General features: G+C 38.9%; 1 protein-coding gene across 1 annotated transcript; it reads right to left on the reverse strand.

Annotated features, from left to right (window-relative positions):
• Positions 1-17,613: 17,613 nt before the first annotated feature.
• c6h4orf48 (chromosome 6 C4orf48 homolog) lies at positions 17,614-21,390 on the reverse strand. The gene is made up of 4 exons (XM_046851149.1): positions 21,272-21,390; positions 20,898-21,022; positions 20,210-20,298; positions 17,614-18,483 (listed from the first exon to the last, which is right to left on the reverse strand). Exons 2-4 carry the CDS (start codon positions 21,004-21,006, stop codon positions 18,412-18,414), a joined length of 270 nt encoding a protein of 89 aa, XP_046707105.1. The 5' UTR covers positions 21,007-21,022; positions 21,272-21,390; the 3' UTR covers positions 17,614-18,411.
• Positions 21,391-25,711: the final 4,321 nt, after the last annotated feature.

A 25,711-nucleotide genomic window follows, 5' to 3' on the forward strand; every position in this document is an offset into this window, starting at 1 on the left:
CGAGCTCTTTATAGCGGGTTGTGCCGGCGCATTCAGGTTCCGGGGTGGGCGTGGCCTCCTCCAGCTGCTGATTGGGCGAAGAATACGTTCTCATACCCACACTTCCATACCCCATTATCTCATACCCACACTTCCATACCCCATTATCTCATACCCACACTTCCATACCCCATTATCTCATACCCACACTTCCATACCCCATTATCTTATACCCACACTTCCATACCCCATTATCTTATACCCCACACTTCCATACCCCATTATCTTATACCCACACTTTCATACCCCATTATCTTATACCCACACTTCCATACCCCATTATCTTATACTACACTTCCATACCCTATTATCTTATACTCACATTTCCATACCCTGATATCTTATAATTCTACACTTCCATACCCCATTATCTCATACCCACACTTCCATACCCCATTATCTCATACCCACACTTCCATACCCCATTATCTTATACCCACACTTCCATACCCCATTATCTTATACCCACACTTTCATACCCCATTATCTTATACCCACACTTCCATACCCCATTATCTTATACCCACATTTCCATACCCTGATATCTTATACCCACACTTTCATACCCCATTATCTTATACCCACACTTTCATACCCCATTATCTTATACCCACACTTTCATTTATAATAGCATTATAGTTTGAAGTATATACCATACTATACACTATATATATATATATATATATATATATATATATATATATATATATATATACACACACACACACACACACACACACACACACACACACACACACACACACACGTGTGGAGTATATACGCAATAGATTTAAAACCCGCTCAGTTCACAGAGTGCAGTCATCAGCAGCACACTTTCCCCTGCACTCTGTGAACTGAGCGGGTTTTAAATCTTTTGCGTGCTTTGATGTGACTCGTTGCGTCTCGCCAGCGCGCGCGCGCGAGTGTGTGTGTGCGCGCGCGCGCGCGTTGTCAGAGAAATATCGTGTGTGTGTGTGTGTGTGTGTGTGTGTATGAGTGAGAGTGTGTGGGGAACGGCTTGGTTTTGCTGCACTGCAGTGCCTCCCTATTTTTTGTTCACCACCCAAACCCGCCCTTTTTTCCTTTCTCGTGAAGGCTCGTGCACGGGGTTCCCGTCTCTCCTCGTGGGCGGTATGGTGCACACTAACCTCACACACACACACACACACACACACTAGCGTACTTCCGTACCGGCAATACAGCCGTGCACACGTGTTACTCTACAGACTTATGACACGCATCGGGGAAATTGTTTGCTGCGCATTGGATGAACGTCCAAATAAAAAGGCGCGCGCATGAGAATGAACTGTGCATCGCATCGTATTGTTCATGAAACTAAGAAACGAGTGCATGATAAATGAACATGTTTTCTCGGTGATGCACTGATCAGCCATCAGCCTCAAAAGAGCCTTCGTCTGAATAAGAGTGCATTGTGACGAACTAGCTGAAACTGGATCGTTTCCTCTTCTGCTTCCCTCCCTCTCATCAGACAGACAGACAGACAGAGAGAAAGCATCTCGTGCGTTATAGCTGACGTTTCCTGCTCTTGTCTAAAGCAACATCTAACACATAACCCGAACGATAAGGGAAGAGGCAGAGGATTTTCTCTTCTCCTTTCTCAGCATCAGCACCTGCGGCGAGCCCCGGGTGTGCCAACGCGCATGCGCGTTACAGCACAAAAATGAGTCAGGCTGATAAACTTGGACACTGAAAACTGCTGATCCTTATTATTTCTATAAAAAAGAGAAGGAGGAGGAGGAGGAGAAGAAAAGGCTTGTGATGTACATATAGGAAGTGGACACTGTTATGAATGTGTGTGAGGTAGTTATGCATGGGGGCACTGCCTACTACATGACTGATGTCTGATCATGTGTTTGTGCATAAGAAATAAAATCTTGATGTGAATCATTTATTGTTTTTAGGTTGAAGGCAGATATCTGCAGACGTCTAGGGATTAGCCAGAAGAAGACTGATTTATCGTTCAGAACAGCCATTTATAGACATAAAAGCATAACCTATTTGCTTTATTCCTTATTTATTTTTGCATTTCATTGTCGTTCTTGTTTCCTTACTTCACCTTTGACCCTTGTCTTACGTAGTGGAAGGAAGCGGTGACCTGAAAGGCCACACAAAGTGATCGAAATTCCTCAAACTGCATTCCTGTTTGACATTAACAACAGGCTGGCTGCTGGTAGAACTGGGCTTTGGGATTCAGAAACAGCTGCACCACAACTGTGGTGAAAGTACAGAAAGTGGCTCAGGAACAGAAGAGGTTTTTGCCACAAGCCAATTTTTTTTTGTGGCCAAAGCATAAAAAGATCAGAGACCTGTAGACAAAACTGAAGGTTTCTGAAGGTCTGTTAACAACGTAGGTTCATTTTTAGTAAAAGCATGTCAACATACAGAGTTTAAAAAAATTATAATAAAATAATAAGCTTAAAAACCTTCACACAAAAATGTAATAATCAATAAATAAGCACATAGTGTTCATATTCAACACAAATGCATGATTCCTTGAGTGCCCTTCACCAAGTCTGGAGTTCAGTGAATAGCTGCTGCCATGTGTAAGGCCTCAAGGTCTCTGGGTTAAACTTGAGAGATTGAGGTGGACTGATGCAAATTAACTTGTTGAAAGAATGTGGGCCTCCTGTGAATGAATGCCTGTGGGTGAGAGAAAGAGCACATGTGTATGCACTGCGCATACGTGCCCTGTGGGTGTACTGAACCCGGCTCAGCATGAGGCCACTCTCTAGACACACACACACACACACACACACACACACACACACACACACACACACACACACACACACACACACACATGCACACAGAGTAACTAGGTTTACAGAACTCTCCCTCTCTCTTCTGGTTTAAGAAGGGAGTGTCTGTGAAAGTTTTAAAAGCAACATTAGCACAGTGGTGCACTGAAAGGAAACAATTTCTACCATTGTATGTTACTAAGAAGGTTTATGGACAACACCATGACCAAGAGTGAGCTTTAAAAACAAAACAAAAAAGACATGTTCTGACTTTTAGTGCAAGTTGAACTTCTTTGCATTCCAATGCAAATTTCAAATCCACTGTTGCATGTGGTGCTACTGAGAACCAAATTCATGCACTAAATCAGGTTTAGTTAGTAAAATTGTTAGTAAAATCAAATGCTTGAATTAAACCCTCCTGTTCACTGGAGGTGGAATTTTGAGCTCTGAGGTGAGCTTGGGCTATGGATCTGATTATGGATTTAGAGGCTACTTTTGGACGTATTTTGTTGTTTAAGGCCAATGTGGTATCCTATAGATAGAACTGTCACTGCAGATGAACGGATAACGCAGGACCATGTTCCTGATGTGACCGTGACCGAATGATTTTTTTTTAGCTAGTTTTTTAAATTGAACAACAAATCAACATGCCGAATCCCATTAATATTGCACTTTTTGACATTTCATTACATTTTATTGAGGTGTATGTAAGCACTGAGTTTGATTGGTTTCTTGCGATTGTTTTTTTTTTTTCCACCAGAGATTAAGGCCTGTCTCATGGGGAAAATTGATCACTATCTCTGAGCTAAGACTCGCCGACCGTGTTAAGCCCCAGAGCATATGGAAGCTCATTTAAATACCCGTTTTGTTTATTTTTTGTTCTGTGTTGGTAATATTGTTACAAGAATTGTTTTGAGGGTTGGATTTTTTATTTATTTTTTGAACACTTTATATTCATTATTTTATAAAGGTTGCCATGACTAATTATTTGTAAAAAAGTCATCTCTAGGGTCGAATGTTTTTCATTGCCACGAGCAACAATTTTTTTTTAACACCATGTATTAACATCTGTGTTTAAACTTCAAGAAATGGTTTTAACTGGCTTTAGAATGAGACATTCCAAGTGAGACAAGGATTATAGTGAAGAAAAATCAAAAAGGCTGCTCAGGATGACTTGCATTCACTATCTCGAATTGAATAACATATTTAAATGAGAAAAAAACGGAGATACCCACAAATCTCTCCAGTTTTTCAGTGCTACTCCTTCATTACTATACATTTGGATTCAAGTTTCAAGTCAAGTCAAGTTTATTTCTATAGAGCTATTTACAACACACATTGTCTTAAAGCAGCTTTACAGAATTTAACAGAACAATGTGTATTTATCCCTGATGAGCAGCCATGGCGACTGTGGCAAGGAAAAACTCCCTTAGATGTTATGAGGAAGAAACCTTGAGAGGAACCAGACTCAAAAGGGGAACCTCATCCTCATTTGGGTGACATCAAGAGTGTGATTATATTCTTTAAACAGTACAGAACACTGGAGAGTGAGAACTAACATGAGCACTGGAATGTAAGATTATGAGTAATGATCTTTCTACAGTCTTATACAGTCAGTTGACGTTGTGGAACCAGGAGCTACTGAGCAACTCATAACATAGCTCAACATTTGAGATCATCACAGATCCAACACCAGCTTCTCCATGCCAGAGCCTTTAAACACTCAAAGAGGTCCAATGTCCAAACTCTACATCAGGTGGAATCCAAATGGTGCTGGTACGTCTCTAGATGGTTCGGGATTGTTAAGTCCTTGTCATACTGTAATGCAGAGTAAAGCTGCCGCTGCTGCCAGGCTGCTCACGAGCACAGATAACTTCAAAATAAGCTCATGACACCAGTCGTCCCATCACATTATTAACTCCCAGTTCATTTCAGAGTTCACGTGTTCTTATCCGTCTTCGAAGAACACACCGAAATACACGGTGGCTGTTTTAAGGTCATAATTTCAACTGAGTTAGGACTAAACGACTGACAACAGCTTTTAGACTTTACCCCAATTGTAATTTATTCATCAGTTCGTTCCATATATATATATATATATATATACATAATTTTGGTTAATAGGTTTAAATACAATCATAACAATTTGGGTATTTAATAAAACACTTGATCACTGTTTTACCTTTTTAATTGATTTTGTAGAATGTCCCCCAAGAGTACAAATATAGTATATAAGTATTTATATAACTTTCTATAACTTTATATAACTTTCTATTTATATAACATATACTTTCTTTTCCTCATTAAAAAAGCTGTTAAAGGGAGCAGGAGCTGATCGCTCACACCTTCAGTCTTAAGTGGCCAAATAATGGACTGGTCATTTCCATTTAAAGATGTAAAAAGCATGTCAATAGGCACTAAACAAAGATGAGTTCTTTGTATCTGGGTTCACTAAACGCCATCAGCACTTTGTGTATGGGTTTATGAGTCTGTCATTCAAACTTAACCCCAATGTTGTTATTCAAAACCATTCACCCACAGTGACTCTGTTATTTCAAGCTTTGTGATCTACATTTCAATTCCAATATGATGCTGATTTTAGAGAAAACTCTTCCCTAAATGACATTGTATATATTTATATTTAGATTAAAATACTATAAAATAAATAAGATTTCCTGAGAGAAATGAGCTGATCAATAGTTTCAGCAGGACACAGCTAAAATTGTGGGTAAATATAAATGATAAGTTTGCTGGCTGCTGTAGTAGTTAGAAATGAATTTGTTGTTATTTTAACGTTTACTAGGTTGTAGCAGGCAGCTGAAGGTCAATGGCTTTTGTTGCGTATGAAGGATCTCAATGGCGGCACATCTGGTAGGTAGAGAGAGAGAGAGAGAGTGATCAAAGGCATGGGAGAGAAAAGTTCAAAGGCTTGTTTAAACCTGGAGGAAACTTCTCAAACCTGTGCTCCCAGAGCTTGGTGTTCAAGTCGATCATTAAGTTTACACACAAAAAACCAGTGACCTTCAGCTGCCTGATACAACCGAAGCAAACCGAGCCAAAACAACAACAAATTAATTTCTTATTACTACAGTGACCCTTTTTTCAGGAGCAACCAGACAAATCAGACCATTATTATTTATATATGAAGTATTATGAATTTTATTTTATTTTTATAACTATTCTAGCTGTGAAACCACACATCAGGACAGGAATAAGAAATGCACAGCAACAACCAAAGTCATATATCAATATATATAGAATGATTTTATATATATATATATATATATATATATATATATATATATATATATATATATATATATATATATACCCAGCGTAAATCAACGGTACCCATCTAAAGGTCAGGTCTGACTGACATTGTGTCCCTTCAGGCTTTACATCCCAACCACTGACTAGACATCAACTTATGATTACGATACAACTGAGGCATGATTTTTTGGAGTAAATTGATCCAATTTTTTCCTTTTTTTACTCACATCTGAGTTTCACATAATAGTGATAGAATATACAGAAAAACCTTAACTGCCCTCTTTGGTGTGCATGAGTTACCAGACACCTACAGGTACTACAGTTACTACAGTTACAGCTACTGCTGCCTTTTCTCTATTCTTCTCAAACACAAAATTGACCAACGACATTCTCTCTGCATGCGATGAACATTCCAATGCATCGAATTAAAGCATTTATTAAAGCATTTGTCCCATTTCCCTGGACTATGTGTCAGTTCTGGTGCTGCCACCAGCCCACATGTTCACTCAGATTAATAACATAGCATAAATAGTTATATAGTGACATTTACTGTAGAGTTTTTACTGTTTACTGTTTGAATTTACTGTCTATACAAAGTGCAAAAACATTGTCTGCTTTTTTTTTCAGACCACATACATATTTTTTGGCATACTGATACTGAAATTAGGCAACTATTTAATTATAATTAGTCAGTGACATTATAAGTTTGAATAGCAGCCGTGAAAGCACACGTGCATGCTGATGCTCATGCTGTTATACTACTAGGCTTGTTCTTTGTGCTAGGTCTGCTCCCTGCTTGGGAATACCATAATGTGCATGCAATTCATAGCATGTTAGCACTCACTCCGTGTTCTGGGCTGTCATACTCTCTGCGTATGTTTGAACAGTATGTTTTCTGTTCATTCCCTCAGCAGCATACGTTAGGCTTATATCAATTAACATCACGTGGTATCAGAGCATTTCTTGTACGAGTACGAGTAAATGAGCATGTTGTTGGGCTTGTATCCAATATTAGTGCTGGTGTCAAAGCAGTTTATGTAGCTCCTGTTTAGTTTATTGGAAATGTTTAATGTGCTTTTTAAGACTATTGAATCCTGCTGCAATATTTAATATCAAATATTTTTTCCCAACAGTTATTTTTCCACAACTCCTGGCGTATTCTAATTTGTTTTGGCAGAGGAACATGCCCGCCACATCCCCCCCAAAACCCCATTGTCCCCAGTTATTAGTTTCAGACCCGCAGCTTTTTAGTCCTGAACTTCACTTTCTGTGCAGGTTTAAGGCAACAGTGGAATCGCACAGGAAGGCCAAAGGTTATGGAGCAGAACTGATATACAATAACTATGTCACATCATATTACGGATTAACACGAATCTGGACCGAAATAATAAACTCACACAAGTTAAACCAGGGGCAAAAGTGTCTGGTGTGGGGGGTTTAGGCTGCAACGTGGAGTGAGTCTGCTTCAGTACAGCTGAAACTGATCTAGGAGCAGCGTCACACAGACGTTGGGGGAGGAGTGGGTAGTGAGAGTTGGCGGAAAACCAACAGTGCTGTGGTGTGGAATATCTGATAATGGAGCTCAATGGGTCCTTGTGTCACCCCAATCTGATTTGTACACTTTATCACAGACACACACACACACACACACACACACACACACACACACACACACACACACACACACACATAAGCACTAGGAGCATCCAGATTCATTTAGATGCACATTTGATGTGAAATGTTAGGTTATAACACCACAGTTTCATGCTGCACTGCTTCTCTTCTTTCTCTGACTTGATTCAACTATTTGTACTGTTGTTCATTCCATTTCAGTCCCCACAATATAATTGTATTTGTATAGCGCTTTTAACAATGGAAATGATCCCGAAGCAGCTTCCCGAAGCAGCTTTACACAAATAAATAGATTACCAATATAAAAGTTGCATTTAATAATTAAATTTCTAAGTTAATCCCTAATGAGTGAACCAATAAATTGCACTTTTAGTTTTCTGATGCAGGACCACTTTCAGGACAGGGGGAGGTCTTTCAGTAAAGATGTCTTTTTGTGTCTTATTTCCTTTCGAGAGAGAAAACCAGATCCTATTGAGAGAATTGGTGCTGTAATGTAAGTGATAACTTTCACAATATTGAACATAACCAAACATCTAAAATATACACTGTATTATCTATTACTGAATCAAGTTCTGGCAAAAAATGAAAATAATTGTTAGTGAAAATAATAAAATTTGCAGTCCATATCAGATTACGCTGCCTCATATTGCCACATCCTTAATCATTGTCCTGTTTTATACTTTACTGAATTGTTTATTACATTGTGAGTCTATGTGAACGTATGATCTAGTTCTTTTAAACTCATATTGTAAGTAGAAATATCAAAAATTGTAAATAGTTACAAACTAAAATAAAAATAAAAGGGTTATTCAAGTGCTCAAACCCAAATAAGTATCAGTGTCACAGGTCACACGCTGCACCTGTTTCCTATTTCACCTAATTAGTGTCATTATTTAAACTCTGGATTCTGTGTTTTTTCTCATTGTCTTGCTTTTGTTCTTCCATGCTCGGTCGCTTTGCTAGAGTTCAGGTATGGTTTTCTTGGACATTGTTTTGCTTCTTTGTTTTTTTTATACATTTTCAGATCTAAGTATTCGGTTATCTGCATTGCGTCGTCCTTAATCTCGTCACATGCATCATGTCTCATTAAAATGATGTCTTCATGGCATCTATATAACCAGGAGGTTGTTGAGGGTCAGTCAGGATCTGCATTCTGTGCTGACCTTGAAAAATAAGAGGGGGAAAAAAAAAATTCAGGGCATTTTTTGTTGTCAGTGTGTACCAGCATCAAATCTATCTGACATGCTGTTTGACTCACTGTGTGCTTGTGTATGACCTGGGATGCCCGGTGTCTGCTCTGAAACCAGTGCCATGAGCATAAACTCGCCTGGCATCACTAGTGCACACCCATAAACAAGGGTAGGGAGGGCTGAGGGGGGATGGCCCTGAGAGAGAGAGAGAGAGAGAGAGAGAGAGAGAGAGAGAGAGAGAGAGAGAGAAAACGAAAACAGGCTGGAACCGGATTCTGTGACCTGAGAGAGCCAGACAGACAAACAGACTGGCAGGCAGGCAGAGCTGAGGGGTGCTGATGGAGGGGGAGGAGGACGGGTAAAAAACAACAACAACAAAAAAAAACAGGACGGTGACTGCTATTGAAAATAAACACCCTTTCTTCCCCCCTGCATAACAGATATTGCAGCATGTATTTAGAGAAATTAAAGCTAAAGAGCTCTACCCTCTCAAAACCCACTGCCAGCAATCTCCCACTTCAGAGGGCGAAGTGAATAGTTGATTGTCGGAGATGCCTAAGCCTGGGACTATTTATAGATCGGGTTGCTAATGGTGAATTCATCTCAAGACCACAGGAAAATATAGATGCATAATTAATGCATTATCAGCTGTATTAATTATTCATGAGGGCCTCCTTACCACGGCAGGATTATAAAATACACCCAATAGGTATATTTAAGTGAGAATAAATGCACCTTTCTCATGAATAGCATAAGGACTGCAAAGTAACTGATTTAGAAAATACTATTATTGTTGTTGTAGGTAAAATATACAGTAGAATGAAATAGTATCCTGCACGGCCTCGGTGCAGCAGATTATAGAAAAGTCAGTGGAACATTATCTTCAAAGAACAGCCTTATTTTGTAATGTAGGTTATTTAAAAAGGGATCATTAGCATTCTAAATAAATTGGGAATTTTATGAAGAATGGCATTTGTTCACTGGCTGGTATCAATGCTGAGGCTTGGCACCACCTGCCCCTACAGTGCAAATAAAGAGCAAGTTGCAAGACAAACACGAGGCCGACGTAGCTGCTGCACTTACTGTCTACACACTGACATATTGGATTAGTCTTGATTAACTATCAGCAGTGTTTGGGTATAAATTGATTATAATGGTGATAGGATCCTTCTATATTGACGAACTCAACATGCTTAACTGTTGTAGCTGATCATTTTGAACATCTTTATCTGCTCCCCAACCTGAAATATGGAGTAATCATTACAAATAACTTTTTTTTGACACTTTCTAAGTCATTTGGTTTATTTTCCTTCCCATCTGTCAGCAAGGAAAAGCCAAATATGGATTGTTTATTGGGAAAAAAATGCTTGTCAGATCTTTCACCTGTTATATCAATTTTTTCTCCTCAGTTTTCTTGATTTAGAAACATGATCAGTGCTGATACTGCAGTAATGGAAGAACAATGGATTTTATTATACACAACCAAAACATGAATAGAGAAGGGATCTCCACTCTTCTGGGAAGATGTTCCACTAGATTTTGGAGTGTCAGGTACTGATGTAGGGTGAGGAGCCCTGGGGTGCAGTGTTCCAATTCACTCCAAAGGTGTTCAGTAGGGTTGAGATCAGAGCTCTATAGCAGCCCACCCAAGATCTTACTTTGCAACCCATGTAACGCTTATCTTCATCAAGCTCTCTTTGTGCACCTTGTAATTCTTGAACAGATTTGGGTCTCCTAGTTCAAGTAAAGGTAAATCCAAAGACACACTATACAATTGTGTGCCTCCAACTTTGTGGTAACAGTAAGCACATATGGCTGGAGAAGTCAGGTATCCCACTGTAGATGTCCATGTAGAGTATATCAGGAAGTTCTATTATATATTTTGGTGAGTGTTAATTTAATGCAACCGATATTTGGATCTTCTGCTCAGTTTTGGTTATGGATGTTGGATATTTTTGTATTCTTCTAAACATGCAGAAAGAGAAGTAATCAACCATTAGCATGTTATTGCTTTTGATTGGACAAACTAGAAGCTGAAAATTCTGATTCAATCTCTAACTGGCTGCATTAATGATTTGCACGTCCAAAAAGCAGCTGAGCGGATCTCATCTGCATTCTATCGATCTTTACCTCAGAACTGCTGCATAGTGTTTGAACTTGTATTGTTTGCCTTTACTCTTCTACACCTGTATACTCTAATACTTCTCTCAAGGTTTGTTCCTCTCAGGGACTTTTCTTTCCTACTCTCATCTCTGGCTCCATTATTAAGAATATAAATGTACATACATCAACCTTTTCATAATAGCTATTGTAAAAAGAAATATTCTGCTTTTAGTACACAAATATACTCTGTAACTATCTCAGGAAGGTCAGTCCTGGTTTGTCATCAGCATTTCTCAGTTCATGTCCTGGTCAGTGGAAGTTAATTAAGTAAGTCTTCTCAACTTATTAAGATCTGAAATGGATCCCTTTCATTTCTTTTTCTAAATCATGTCAGTTGTTAAACTTTGCTTTTATGTATTTCTGAAATAGTTTGTTTAATATTTATAATCTTTGTGCACAAACTAAACATTTATTTATTTATTTATTAAATTCATTACTATAGTGTTAAATCTAGCATGTTGAAAGCTCTTAATTCATACATTAACACAACTGAGTTGTTCATTTGAGATTAGCGTTTATGGCGTTATATGTCAAGTCAAGTCAAGTTTATTTGTATAGCGCTTTTCACAACAGACATTGTCTCAAAGCAGCTTTACAGAAATCAACAGTCAAGGTGAATGGTGTGTATTTGTCCCTGATGAGCAGCCGTGGTGACTGTGGCAAGGAAAAACTCCCTTAGATGTTATGAGGAAGAAACCTTGAGAGGAACCAGACTCAAAAGGGAACCCATCCTCATTTGGGTGACATCAAGAGTTTGATCATAAATCTTTCAACAATACAGAACACTGGAGAGTGAGAACTAGCATGAGTCCTGGAGTATAAGATTATAAGTAAATGTTCTTTCTACAGTCTTTGGTATAAAACTAGGAGCTACTGAGCTCAACATTTGTGATCATCACAGATCCAGCATCAGCTTTTCCATGCCAGAGCCTTTAAACACTCCAGGAGGTCCAATGTCAAACTCCACACATGCAGTGGGATCCAATTGGCACTGGTACGTCTCTAGATGGTTCGGGATGTTTGCGAGTTCGGCATCTACTTCTTTAAAGTCCATAATCTTCATGAGGTGGGAGGTGACTGGAGCTGGCCAAACCTCAGGGTGTCTCGGGATGGGGAGAGAAAGAGAAGCAGTGGAGAGGAATTAGCGTAGCTGCTGTTCATGATATTAACAGCACAAGTTGATAATGTGCATGTGATCAGATGTTCTGGAGCACAAGGTTATGATATGTGACGTATGTTATGTGTAGGCTTTGCTAAAAAGATATGTTTTTAATCTGCACTTAAACTGGGAGAGTGTGTCTGAGCCCCGAACACCGTCAGGAAGACTATTCTAGAGTTTAGGAGCTAAATGTGAAAATGCTCTACCACCTTTAGTGGACTTTTCTATTCTAGGAACTACTAGAAGCCCAGAGTTTTGAGATCTCAGGGAGCGTGACGGATTGTAGCGTGTTAAAAGACTGGAGAGATACATGGGAGCCAAACCATTTAGTGCTTTATAAGTGAGTAGCAGTAGTTTGTAGTCTATTTGAAACTGACTCTCTGAGTTATTGACATTTTTTTTTACTGATCAGAAGGTTGAGGGTTTAAGCCCCAGGGCCGTCCAGCTGCCACATTTAACCCTCAGCTCCAGGGCTCTGTATGGTGAGTGACCCTGCTGAACATGTTCTGACCTCAGCTTCCTAACAAGCTCTGATGTGAAGAAAAGAATTACACTGTGCTGAAGTGACAAAAGCTTCTTCGAAACGCCATCGTAGTTATGAATCCCACTAGATATATCTTAGGCCTGAATGCACTGCTTATTATGACTGGTTTATTTTTTTCATAAAAATACAAATGTTAAAAGGATTTGTTGCCACTTTCCAGAAATTAAATCAGCTGAAAGCATGAACTTCTTCAAGAGCAACATTGTACCAGCATACAGGCATCAGTGAGCTCTGAATCAGCAGCCTGTAGAGAGGATATTATTGTTTGTATCTATCTATCTATCTATCTATCTATCTATCTATCTATCTATCTATCTATCTATCTATCTGTCTGTCTGTCTGTCTGTCTGTCTGTCTGTCATAGTTATTTTGGTTACATGTATCTCCCACTCTTTATTACTTTTTCAAGTTCCCAAAACTCTAAGTTCAGGTCTTTCTAATGAAAGTATTTAATATGATTAATTTTATTTCACCAGTGTATCATGATCTCACACCTCACACAAACTCATGCAATATTATCTAGGCATAATTATGGGAAGAAATAATCCAAAAACCGGATGTATGCGGTACACAGACTCTGTTGTGCTTTTCTCTCTCTCACTGCGTCATACTGGCCAGTTTTTGGCAGCCTCATGCATGCTGGACTCTGCAGTTTTACAATTGAAGCCCATGGCGCTGTGTTAGGATCTCAGGTCTCTTTAGAGGCTGCTGTGTGTGTGTGTGTGCGTGTGTTTTGTTGGAAAGCCGATCACTTGATCTCCTGTAAATTCTGCAGCGATGCGACACCGGAGCTGAGCTGTGCTGTGCTGTGCGCGCCCCCGCGAGCCCACTTAGAGAGGCGCGCTCGAATCACGGGTTGCCAGATTGGGCTTCAACCAGAGTTTTGAAACTGTTGCATTGATTAGTAATAATGTTAACTGCATTTTTTTAAAAGCAAATTCTAAACAAAACATCAAAATATATCTGATAAACACTAACATGTATCTTATTCATCAGCTTTTATACAGGATTTCTTATATACAGGATTCCTTATACAGTGCTTCAGGATCAGTTTAATACTCTCCCCATTGTGCAATAAAGATATCTCCAATGCCACTTTTAAAACATTATATATATATATATATATATATATATATATATATATATATATATATATATATATATATATATATATATATTATTATTATTATTTTATTTTTTTTTTTTTTATTTACATATCATATTTTTTTTATTATCTGTGTGTTGTTGCTCTGTGTACTGGAGGTATCTGTCAAAAAAAAAAAAAAGTCCTCCTTGTAAGTGCATAATTGGCAATTAAGCTCTGATTCTGATTCCAAATCTTATCTAACTATATATATATATATATATATATATATATATATATATATATATATATATATATATATATATATATACAGTGCCTCCACAATTATTGGCACCCCTGTTTAAGATGTGGTCGTGGACTTCTAAAAATTCTCCTTTTTTAAAACAACATAGAACCCAAATGCAAAAAGAGAAAATCCAACCTTTATTTAAGTACATTACTTTGGTGGTAAAAAATCACACATTTAGAAAAAAAAAACTTGAAATCATCTGTGCCACAATTATTGGCACCCCGATGTTAATACTTTGTACAACCTCCTTTTGCCAACAAGACAGCACTTAATCTCCTCCTATAACATTTCACAAGATTGGAGAACACAGAGAGAGGATTTTGACCATTCTTCTTTGCACAATCTTTCTAGATCATCCAGTGTCCTGGGTCCTCTTATGCACTCTTCTCTTTAGCTCGCCCCACAGGTTTTCGATTGGGTTGAGGTCTGGGGACTGAGATGGCCATGGAGGACCTTGAGTTTGTGACTGCTGAACCACTTTTGTGTAGATTTTGCCACATGTTTTGGATCATTATCCTGCTGAAAGACCCAATGACGACCCATCTTCAGCTTTCTGGCAGAGGCCATCAGGTTTTTATTTAAAATATCCTGGTACTTCAAAGCGCTCATAATGCCATGCACCCTAACAAGGTTCCCAGGGCCTTTGAAGAGAAACAGGCCCACAGCATCACAGATCCTCCACCATACTTCACGGTGGGCATGAGGTGCTTTTCGGCATACTCATCTTTTGTTTTACGCCAGACCCACTTAGAGTGTTTGTTGCCAAAAGCTCAATCTTAGTCTCATCTGACCAAAGCACACGATCCCAGTTGAAGTCCCAGTACCGCTTAGCAAACTCCAGGCGTTTACGTTTGTGAGTGTTAGTGAGAAAAGGCTTTTTCCTTGCATGCCTCCCAGACAGCTTGTTGGCATGTAGAGAGCGTCTGATGGTTGTTTTGGAGACTCTGTGACCCCAAGATGCCACTCTTTGATGCAATTCTGTGACGGTGAGCTTGGGAAATTTTTTTACTTCTCTTACCATCCTCCTCACTGTGCGTTGTGGCAAGATAAACTTGGGACCTCTTCCAGCCTTGTTTGTCACTGTTCCAGTTGTTTTAAACTTCTTAATGATTCCTCTGACTGTAGATACCGGCAAGTTAAGGCGAGTGGCTATTTTCTTGTAGCCATTGCCTGACTTATGAAGGTCGACACACATCTGCCTTACTTGAATGGTGTGTTCTCTTGTCTTTGCCATGTTGACAAATGGGTAAGAGAATTAGGCCTCTGTGTCACGTCATATTTATACCCCAGGAAACAGGAAATCATGAATTACTAATTAAAAGTCCCTAGATACCCTGACCAACCTTAGCAACTACAGAAAAATATATATAAAAAATAAATAAATAAAATTTTTCAGAGGAATTGTTAGGGGTGCCAATAATTGTGGGACACATGATTTCAAGGTTTTTTTTTCTAAATGTATGATTTTTTTTACCACCAAAGTTATGTACTTAAATGAAAGGTTGGATTTTTCTCTTTTTTTGCATTTGGGTTCTATGTTGTTTTAAAAAAGGAGAATTTTTAGAAGTCCACGACCACATCTTAAACAGGGGTGCCAATAATTGTGGAGGCACTGTATATATATATATATATATATATATATATATATATATATATATATATATATATATATATATATACAGTACAGACCAAAAGTTTGGACAAACCTTCTCATTCAAAGAGTTTTCTTTATTTTCATGACTATGAAAATTGTAGAGTCACACTGAAGGCATCAAGGGCTATTTTACCAAGAAGGAGAGTGATGGGGTGCTGCGCCAGATGACCTGGCCTCCACAGTCACCGGACCTAAACCCATTCGAGATGGTTTAGGGGTGAGCTGGACCGCAGAGTGAAGGCAAAAGGGCCAACAAGTGCTAAGCATCTCTCGGGGAACTCCTTTAAGACTGTTGGAAGACCATTTCAGGTGACTACCTCTTAAAGCTCATCAAGAGAATGCCAAGAGTGTGCAAAGCAGTAATCAAAGCAAAAGGTGGCTACTTTGAAGAACCTAGAATATGACATTTTTCAGTTGTTTCACACTTTTTTGTTATGTATATAATTCCATATCTAATTCCACGTGTTAATTCATAGTTTTGATGCCTTCAGTGTGAATCTACAATTTTCATAGTCATGAAAATAAAGAAAACTCTTTGAATGAGAAGGTGTGTCCAAACTTTTGGTCTGTACTGTATATATATATATATATATATATATATATATATATATATATATATATATATATATATATATATATATATATAGTGTGTGTGTGTGTGTGTGTGTGTGTGTGTGTGTGTGTGTTAAAGTAATGCATGCATAATATCTACAGTGCCTGTCAAAAGTTTTGAAACACCTAATTTTTGAGGTCATTCAATTTAACATGAAGTTTTACTTTGACAAAAATATATAAATGTACTAATTTAAAATGTAATTTTCATTAAAAAAAAATCCTGCCTTAGCATAAATATAACAGCTTTCCACACTCTTGGCATCCCGACAGTTCATTTATCCAAAAATTCAACTAAAATTCTTTGCCTCTTGTAAAAGTTGTTCTTCACTATTAGGATGTTTCTTTCTGACCTTGTGATCCAGTTCATCCCAGAGCAGTTCAGTAGGATTTAGGTACAGTGACTAAGCAGGATTTTCCATGATAGATAACACTCCGACCTGTATGTTAAATAAATAACATTGCGAGCACAATTGTCTTGTTGTATGTTGAACTTGGTTCTAATTAGCTGCAGTTTTAAACCTTCCTTGCTCAAAAACAACCACTAAACAAGCTTCTGTTTAAACCATAAATATTAAATTTGGACTCATCTGTTCACAGAATCTTTTCCAGTCATCCACTGTCTAAAAAGTGGCCTTTTCACCTGATACATATAAAAGAAACATGCACGTGTCTCAACAAAGATAAAAGACTCTCTACATAGCTGCTCATCACCAATGTATTAGTCAGTTCCTTCTGGAAGCTCTGCATGAATTCAACCACAAGAATATATAATCATCTTCATATGTACTTGATGAGAGTTCTTAAATGAGTTTGGACACACTTATGAATTTGATAAAAGATGGGATGAAAAATCTTCCCATTGAGGGCTTAAGTGATAAAACATCAACTTTAAGGCTTACCAGGAAAAAAGGGAAAAAAGTTGATGTACCAAAGAATACAGAACTCTGTAGACCTGCTGATTGAATTTTACAAACCTGACAGCAAAAATGTTCAATTCTGTCATTGTTGTTGTATCAAGAAGAAATTGTACATGCTACGATTTGGGTGAGCTGCAGATGAAGTGTTGAACAATAGAACTTTCCCAGGAGAAACATTCACATTGTCTGCTACTACTGAACTTTTTTCTCTTTCAGAAAACAACATTCCGTACATTAACACGTGGAAAAACTAACACAACGAAAGACCGCTCTCACGTCTGTGTTCAATGCTGTTTAATTCTGTTTCAGACACGTTAAAATGGTTTCAACTAAAAATGTGTACAAATGACAAAAAACATTAAAGTTACTTATATTCTAAACTGGTGACCGTTTCAGCTACATGTAGTGAGCCACTGTGTATTGACCTTCACAGCTCTGCAGATCAGCACAAACTCTATTCAACTCAGTGTCACACCAACATGGCAATCAGAGTTGTGATCGTTTTAATGACAGTATAAAACAACCAATGTGTCCATTTATCCTGCCTTTTCTTAGCAATACATTTACAAAACTCAGAGAACTTCCTTTTCTACACACATCATACATTTGTATTATAAAATTTCTTCTAAGATATTTCTTCTCTACAGATTTCTACATGAAAATACTTCTATCTGCTGCATGTCTAATATTAAACAGTCCCATATTTAAAATGTAACTCTAGAAGCCCACAGTGCGACACAGAAGAGCAGTACTAATGTGCAAATTATATCCGGCCTATTTAGGTGTAATAAGTATTAAGTAATATAAATATTAAGAAATGAAGCTTTAACATTACATACACTGTATATCCACAACATTTATTATAGAATCATAAAATAACAACCTATAATGATTAAGATAGTCTTGGCTCATACAGCTCTGTAACATGCCAGTCTTGTGTTCTGTAAGAAGTTATTTAGACCACACACGTAAAGAAAATGTTGCATTTGGCTAGTGTTCATGTTTTTTTTTTTTTTTTTATAAGAATAAGTACACAATACATTGGCATGATGGGCTGAAAACTCTCCAATGGTGTTTAGTTTAAGGTGTTGATAGGTGTGCAGTCGCACAGCGCCCTCCTCTCGGCTCTCAACACCAGATTCTCAGTCTGATGAACAAAGCAAACACACAGCGAACAGGTTAGCGATTAGTTTCAGGTGAATTACTGACCCAGTGCTCTAGATATCAGACGTCATTTAAACACTTTAAACATTTAAACATTTCAATGTCATTAACCGACTGAACGAAATTCAACCCGTGTGTTCAACATAAATGTTCAACCTGTTGTTGTCCATTAGATATTTTTATTTATTTTTTTTTACAGGTGACACCAGATGTACTGGAATATTTATTTAATCAAAGTAAAGCAAATTTACACCAAGGAAGTGGTGAAAAAGATTTCAGGCTTCTTAGTGGTAATACAAGGGAAATTACTTAATTCAAGATAATAATGATACCTTTTTGGGGGAAGAAAACTACAACTCAGGAGCTTTATAAAAGAAAGATTAGCAGAATTATTATTCAATGGTATAAGCCTGAATTTATTAGCCAGCGCATGTAGGACGTTTTGGAAAATAGGTAAAGGGAGGTGAGATTGAGATGGTTTGGACATGTGCAGAGGAGGGACATGGGGTATATCAGTAGAAGAATGCTGAGGATGGAGCCACCAGGAAGGAGGAAAAGAGGAAGGCCAAGGAGGAGGTTTATGGATGTGGTGAGGGAAGACATGCAGGTAGTTGGTTTGAAAGAGGCAGATGTAGAGGACAGGGGGTATGGAGACGGATGATCAGCTGTGGCGAGTTTAAGCATACACTTAAAACTAAATGAGTTGCAATAACTCACAACCCAGCCAGAACCTCAATCTGATTAAGACTTTGTAACAACATTTACAAATTGATGCTCACCGACAGTCTCTATGCAATCTGAGAGAACAATTTTACCAGGTACAAAAAGGGCAAAGTCAATAGACTGTAGATTGGTTTCTTTATAATAATTAGGATACTACATTAGTAGTATTAGTTTGGATAAATATATAACTGATTCCCTGTTTTATGGCACACAAATTTGACAAATTCATGACTGGTAGGAATCCTGCTTGTTACTTTTTCAATATCCAGAGCAACTACAGTGCATCCAGAAAGCATTCAGAGCGCTTTACTTTTTCCACATGTTGTTATGTTCCAGCCTTATGGTGGTTCTAAACTTCCTCCATTTACAGGGCACTGTGCTCATTGGGACCTTCAATGCTGCTGAAATTTTTTTTATCTCCTTCCCGAGATCTGTGCCTCAATACGATCCTGTCTCTGAGTTCTCCAGACAATTCCCTGGACTTCATGGCTTGGTTTGTGCTCTGACATTCACTGTTAACTGTGGGAGCTTATATCGAGAGGTGTGTGCCTTTCTAAATCATGTCCAATCAACTGAATATACCACAGGTGGACTCTAATCAAGTTGTAGAAACATCTCCAGGATGATCAGTAGAAACAGGATGCATCTGAGCTCAATTTGCAGTGTCATGGCGAAGGCTGTGAATACTTATGTACATGTGATTTTTGTCAGGATTTTTAATTTGTAAATAAATTTGCAAAGATTTCAAACACACTTCTTTCACGTTGTCATTATGGGGATATTGTTTGTAGAGTTTTTAAGAAGATAGTGAATTTAATCAATTTTGGAATAAAGCTGTAACATAACAATGTGGAAAAAGTGAAACGCTGAATACTTTCCGAATGCACTGTATGTTTACAAGAATAATGCATCCTGTATAATTTTTCATTTTATAAATGATATGTAAAGGGTCCTCGGGAAACCAGGATGGTGTATTGCTGACCTACCCGTGAGTCGAGATTAAACGCCGTCTTCTTCAGGTCCTGCAGTGCTCGTTGCATGAATTCGAACGCATGGCAGTCCACACACGGCCGACCTGACACAAGAGCAAAGGCTCATCAACTCAACCAGGTCTGTCTTACAACTGCTCTTATATTTCCCATGTGTATGCAGAAATGTGAAATTACTCCAATAGTAGGTATTAAGTTTTGCACTCTGTATAGTGCACTACATGTCCAATCAAAATACAAATTTAGATATTACATCTGTGTACAGGTATAATTATAGAATACAGGTGTTGATTATTTTTCTATAATCTATAATCATTTGTATAATCGATTCTCATTTCTATAACGGGATCTGACCTGCATTGTGGGCGATGTAGAAATCCATTACCCAAAGTAAAAAACTAACAAATGATCCAGATTTCTTATAAAGCACCATTGAAAAGCAGATGTTCATCACAAAGATGTAAAAGTGGTTGTATATCCAAATGCATGACTGGAATTAGTAGTTCTTGTGACAGAATGTGGTCCACATGGATGCCATACATAAGGATGCATTAACCGTATCATAAGATTTCATGCAAGAACTGTAGAGTCTACTGGGTTTATCCTTCATCTCTTATCATTAACAAATGAATAAAGGCAGTCGATGCACTAAGGGGAAAAGGAAAATTTGTTATTAATATCTCACTCTCAGCTGGAATAACAGTGCCAGAGTCGGGCTCTGTGCGAATCATCGGAACCGCCAGCACCAGCAGCATCAGCAACAGCGGAGCCCAAACACAGCTCGACCTCATCATGACTCTCACCTGCGGCCTGCAAAACAGCACATCGCTTAGCCTGGGAAACCCCAGAAACTCCTTCTACACCTCTTTCACCCTTATCCATGCACCATCTCAACAGCAGCATCCATCTTCCCCGGTCCAAATGCAGGCCAGCGCCTGTCTCAACCAAGCGCTTCATGAGATACATATGATTAGGAAGCGCACTTTAATTTGGAAAACCTGCAAACACGATGATGATATATTTATTTGTTTATTACTGGAAAAAAGCGGAGATACCAACCAACTGAACGGAACTGAAGCTGCACTTCTGGATCTAAAGATGCTCCAGGTGTCTCGTCTGAAATCCTACAGCACAATATGGAGCCTCATGTTTTATTCAACAGACTGATGGAGACCTGCTCTCTGATTCGTCCGGTGTAGTCACGTGGGAGAAAGCCACGCCCATCACTGGCGCTCAGCCTGTTCCTGCTTTAGTCCATGTAGAGCTCTACTACTACTACTACTATTATTATTATTATTATTACTTTTACTGTGTATCATCCACCTGGTTTAAAAAGTAATAAAAAAATTGATTATCAAACTTATATTTAATTATTAAAAAAGATAAAACTGATATTTCTGTTAGAAGAAGTTTATTTAACATTTATAACAGCATCAATCGTGTCAGTATTTTTCTAAACCTTCCAGAAATAAAGCTTTTTCTTTAAAAAAAATATCCCTCTTCACCCTGTGATAGTCTTCATGATGAAGGACGTTTGGCTATTTCATGGTAACAATCAACATTTCTTTATTAAATTAACGTGTAGTGCAGATAAGAGAGCAGCTGTGATACATGAACAAATCTGTATCCCTGGTGTTCCTCAACCTTAAACGAATTTATTATTAAATAAAAAGTAAACATATTCTTGGATCATTAAAAATAAAATAAGGCAAATGAACTGATAAAAATGGTACACCTGAAAAAGTTAGTGAAATATCTATCTATCTATCGATCGATCGATCGATCGATCTATCGATCTATCTATCTATCTATCTATCTATCTATCTATCTATCTATTATTATTTATTGTAAAGTGGTGTAATATGTAAAGTGGTGTTCTTAATCCAGCAACAGTGTAAGATTATAGTCATAATACTGCTGGAAGATGTGAGGAAAAGACGGGCGCCTGAAGTTGAACTTTTTGGTGGCTGTGCATCTCTAAGGAGCATCTCAATCTCTCTCTCTCTTTCTCTCTCTCTCTCCTCCGAACAACAGATGAAGGTCTGTAGTAGGAACTGGTGGGAGTGGGATGTATTGCTGGATTTTAGGCAGTCATTCACGCCGGTCATTCAAACGTTGACCACGTTGGCGTCTTATCAATGGCAGTAATCAATTGTAACGCATTTACATGGAAGAATTTTTTTTTTGGTTGGTTTATAGAAATGTTTATCCCACCCCTCTCAAACCGATTATAATTTCAATCGGTTTGAACATCTTTATTCTGACTAAGGTGTTTACATGGAGCATTAACCCAGTCATTAGGGTTGCACAAGCTAGTGCATTCCTAATGCCGGTCCCAAGCCCGGGTAAATGAGGAGGTTTACATTAGGAAGGGCATCCAGCGTAAAACATGTGCAATGTTGGTACTATGAGTGGTAAAGTAAGAGAGGTACCTGATATTATGGAGAGGATGTGTGTTCAGGAGACCAAGTGGAAAGGGAGTAAGGCCAGGAACATTGAAAATGGGTTTAAACTGTTCTATCATGGTGTGGATGGAAAGAGAAATGGTGTAGGGGTGATCCTGAAGGAAAAGTACAGTAAGAGTGTAGTGGAGGTGAAGAGAGTTTCTGATAGGGTGATGAATGTGAAACTGGAAGTTGAAGGGGTGATGATAAATGTCATAGGTGCCTATGCTCCACAAGTGGGTTGTGAGATGAAGGAGAAGGAAAAGTTCTGGAGTGAGATGAAGTGGTGGAGAGAGAACCTAGGAATGAAGGATTGGTGATTGGGGCAGACTTTAATGGGCATGTAGTTAAAGGAAACAGAGGTGATGAGGAGGTGATGGGAAGATATGGGCTCAAGGAGAGGAATTTGGAAGGGCAGATGGTGGTAGATTTTGCTAAAGGATGGAAATGGCAGTGGTGAACACTTATTTTAAAAAGAAGGAGGAGCATAAGGTGACGTATAAGAGTGATGGAAGGTGCACACAGGTGGACTATGTTCTCTGCAGGAGATGCAACCTGAAGGAGATTGGAGACTGTAAGGTGTTGGCAGGGGACAGTGTATCTAGACAGCATCGAATGGTGGGCTGTAGGATGGTTTTGGATTTGAAGAAGAGGAGGAGAGTGAAGACTAAAAGAAGAATAGGATGGTGGAAATTAAAGGAGGAAGACTGTAGTGTGAGATTAAGGGAAGAGGTCAGACAGGGGTTCGGTGGTGGTGAAGAGGTGCTGGATGATTGGGCAACTACTGCAGAAGTGATAAGGGAGACAGCTAGAAAGGTACTTGGTGTGACATCTGGAAATAGAAAGGAAGATAAAAAGATGTGGTGGTGGAATGAGGAAGTGCAGGAGAGCATAAGGAGATAGAGGTTGTCAAAACAGAATTGGGATCGACAGAGTGATGAGAAAAGTAGGCAGGAGTACATAGAGATGCAGCAGCAGGTAAAGAGGGATGTGGCGAAAGCCAAGGAAAAGGCACATGAGAAGCTGTATGAGAAATTGGACACTAAGGAAGCAGAAAAGGATTTGCACCAATTGGCCAGACAGAGGGACAGAGCTGGGAAAGATGTACTGCAAATTAGAGCAATAAAGGATGGAGATAGAAATGTGGTGACTAGTGAGGAGAGTGTGTTAAGAAGATGGAGGGAGTTTTTCAGCAGTTGATGAATGAGGAAAATGAGAGAGAGAGAGAGAGAGAGAGAGAGAGAGAGAGAGAGAGAGAGTGAGTTGGGTGATTGTGGAGATGGTGAAGCAGGAAGTGGATAGGATTAGTAAGGAGGAAGTGAGAGCAGAGATTAAGAGGATGAAGAGTGAAAAGTCGGTTGGACCAGATGACATACCAGTAGAAGCATGGAGATGTTTAGGAGAGATGGCAGTGGAGTTTTTACCCAGGTTGTTCAACAAGATATTGGAAGGTGAGAGGATGCCTGAGAAATGGAGAAGAAATGTGCTGATACCGATCTTTAAGAATAAGATGTGCAGACCCGCAGTAACTACAGGGAAATAAAGTTTATTAGTCACACAATGAAGTTATGGGAAAGAGTAGTGGGAACCAGACTGAGAGAAGAGGTGACCATCTGTGAGCAACAGTATGGTTTGATGCTGAGGAAGAGCACTATGATGTTTGTGGAAGATATTGTGATTTGTGGTGAGAGTGGGGAGCAGGTTGAGAAGAGCCTGGGGAGGTGGAGGTATGCGCTGGAGAGGAGGGGAATGAAAGTCAGTAGGAGTAAGACAGAGTACATGTGTGTGAATGAGAGGGAGGGCAGTGAAGTGGTGCGGTTGCAGGGAGAAGAGCTGGAGGAGGTGGAGGAGTTCAGGTACCTGGGGTCAACAGTGCAAAGTAATGGAGAGTGTGTTAGAGAAGTGAAGAAAAGAGTGCGGGCAGGGTGGAGTGGGTGGAGAAGAGTGATAGCAGGAGTGATTTGTGATAGAAGAGGCATTCTTCTTTGGCAATGAGTTAAAGACAGGAGGTGGAGCTGGAAGTAGCAGAGCTGAAGGTGTTGGGATTTTCATTGGAATTAATGACGATGGACAGAATTAAAAATTAGTTTATTATTGGGACAGCGCATGTAGGATGTTTTGGAGACAAAGTGAGAGAAGCCCACACTCAACTGTCTGACTGATCTGGACAACCTGGACTCAACACACACTCGTACTTACTTTACACATCCATGTCTTCAGCACCACACAATCTATATCACTATTCATTATTACAAACTGTTTTACATGCTGTTTTTGTGCATCATTTTGACTGCTGATGTTGCTGTTTTGCACAAACCCATTTGTTTAATTACAAGTGCACTCCTGTACTCAGTTCTCTTTTACACACTGCACTGTATAATATACAGTTTGTTTTTTGTATTTGTCCTACACTGTCTTGTGTTGTTTTTGCACTGTTTGCACCAGGTTGCGCACGATGCAATTTATGTGGCGAGGACACTTACTAGTCCTGTTAGCTCTGTGTTTTCTGTTATGTATCTTTATGTTGTTTATGTAGCACAAGGCTTCTGGAGAACCGTTGTATAATTTTGCTGTGTACTGCATCAGCTATATATGGTTGAAATGACAATAAAAGTTTATTGAATTGACTTGAGATGGTTTGGACATGTGCAGAGGAGGGGAATGGGGCATATCAGTAGGAGAATGTTGAGGATGAAGCCACCAGGAAGGAGGGGACAAAACATAAGACCAAGGAGGAGATTTATGGATGTGTTGAAGAAAGACATGCAGGTAGTAGGTTTGAAAGAGGCGAGATGTAGAGGACAGAGGGTATATGGATACAGATGATCCGCTGTGGCGACCCCTAATGGGAGCAGCCCAAAAAAGAAGAAGAAGAAGAAGGAGAAAAAAAAGAAGAAGAAGAAGAAGATTGTCACTCGAATTTGACTTTCATAAACTCCTACACTGCTCCATGTAAACGCAAGAACTTGAAATCATTGCGCGCGCACGTTCGGGGTCCTGCGGCTCAGTGCGCATGCGCGTAAGCGCGTGCAGGGTTTTTTTTTTTAGGTAGTCC

Source organism: Silurus meridionalis, chromosome 6 (assembly GCF_014805685.1).
Source record: "Silurus meridionalis isolate SWU-2019-XX chromosome 6, ASM1480568v1, whole genome shotgun sequence".
Classification (NCBI taxonomy): Eukaryota; Metazoa; Chordata; class Actinopteri; order Siluriformes; family Siluridae; genus Silurus; species Silurus meridionalis.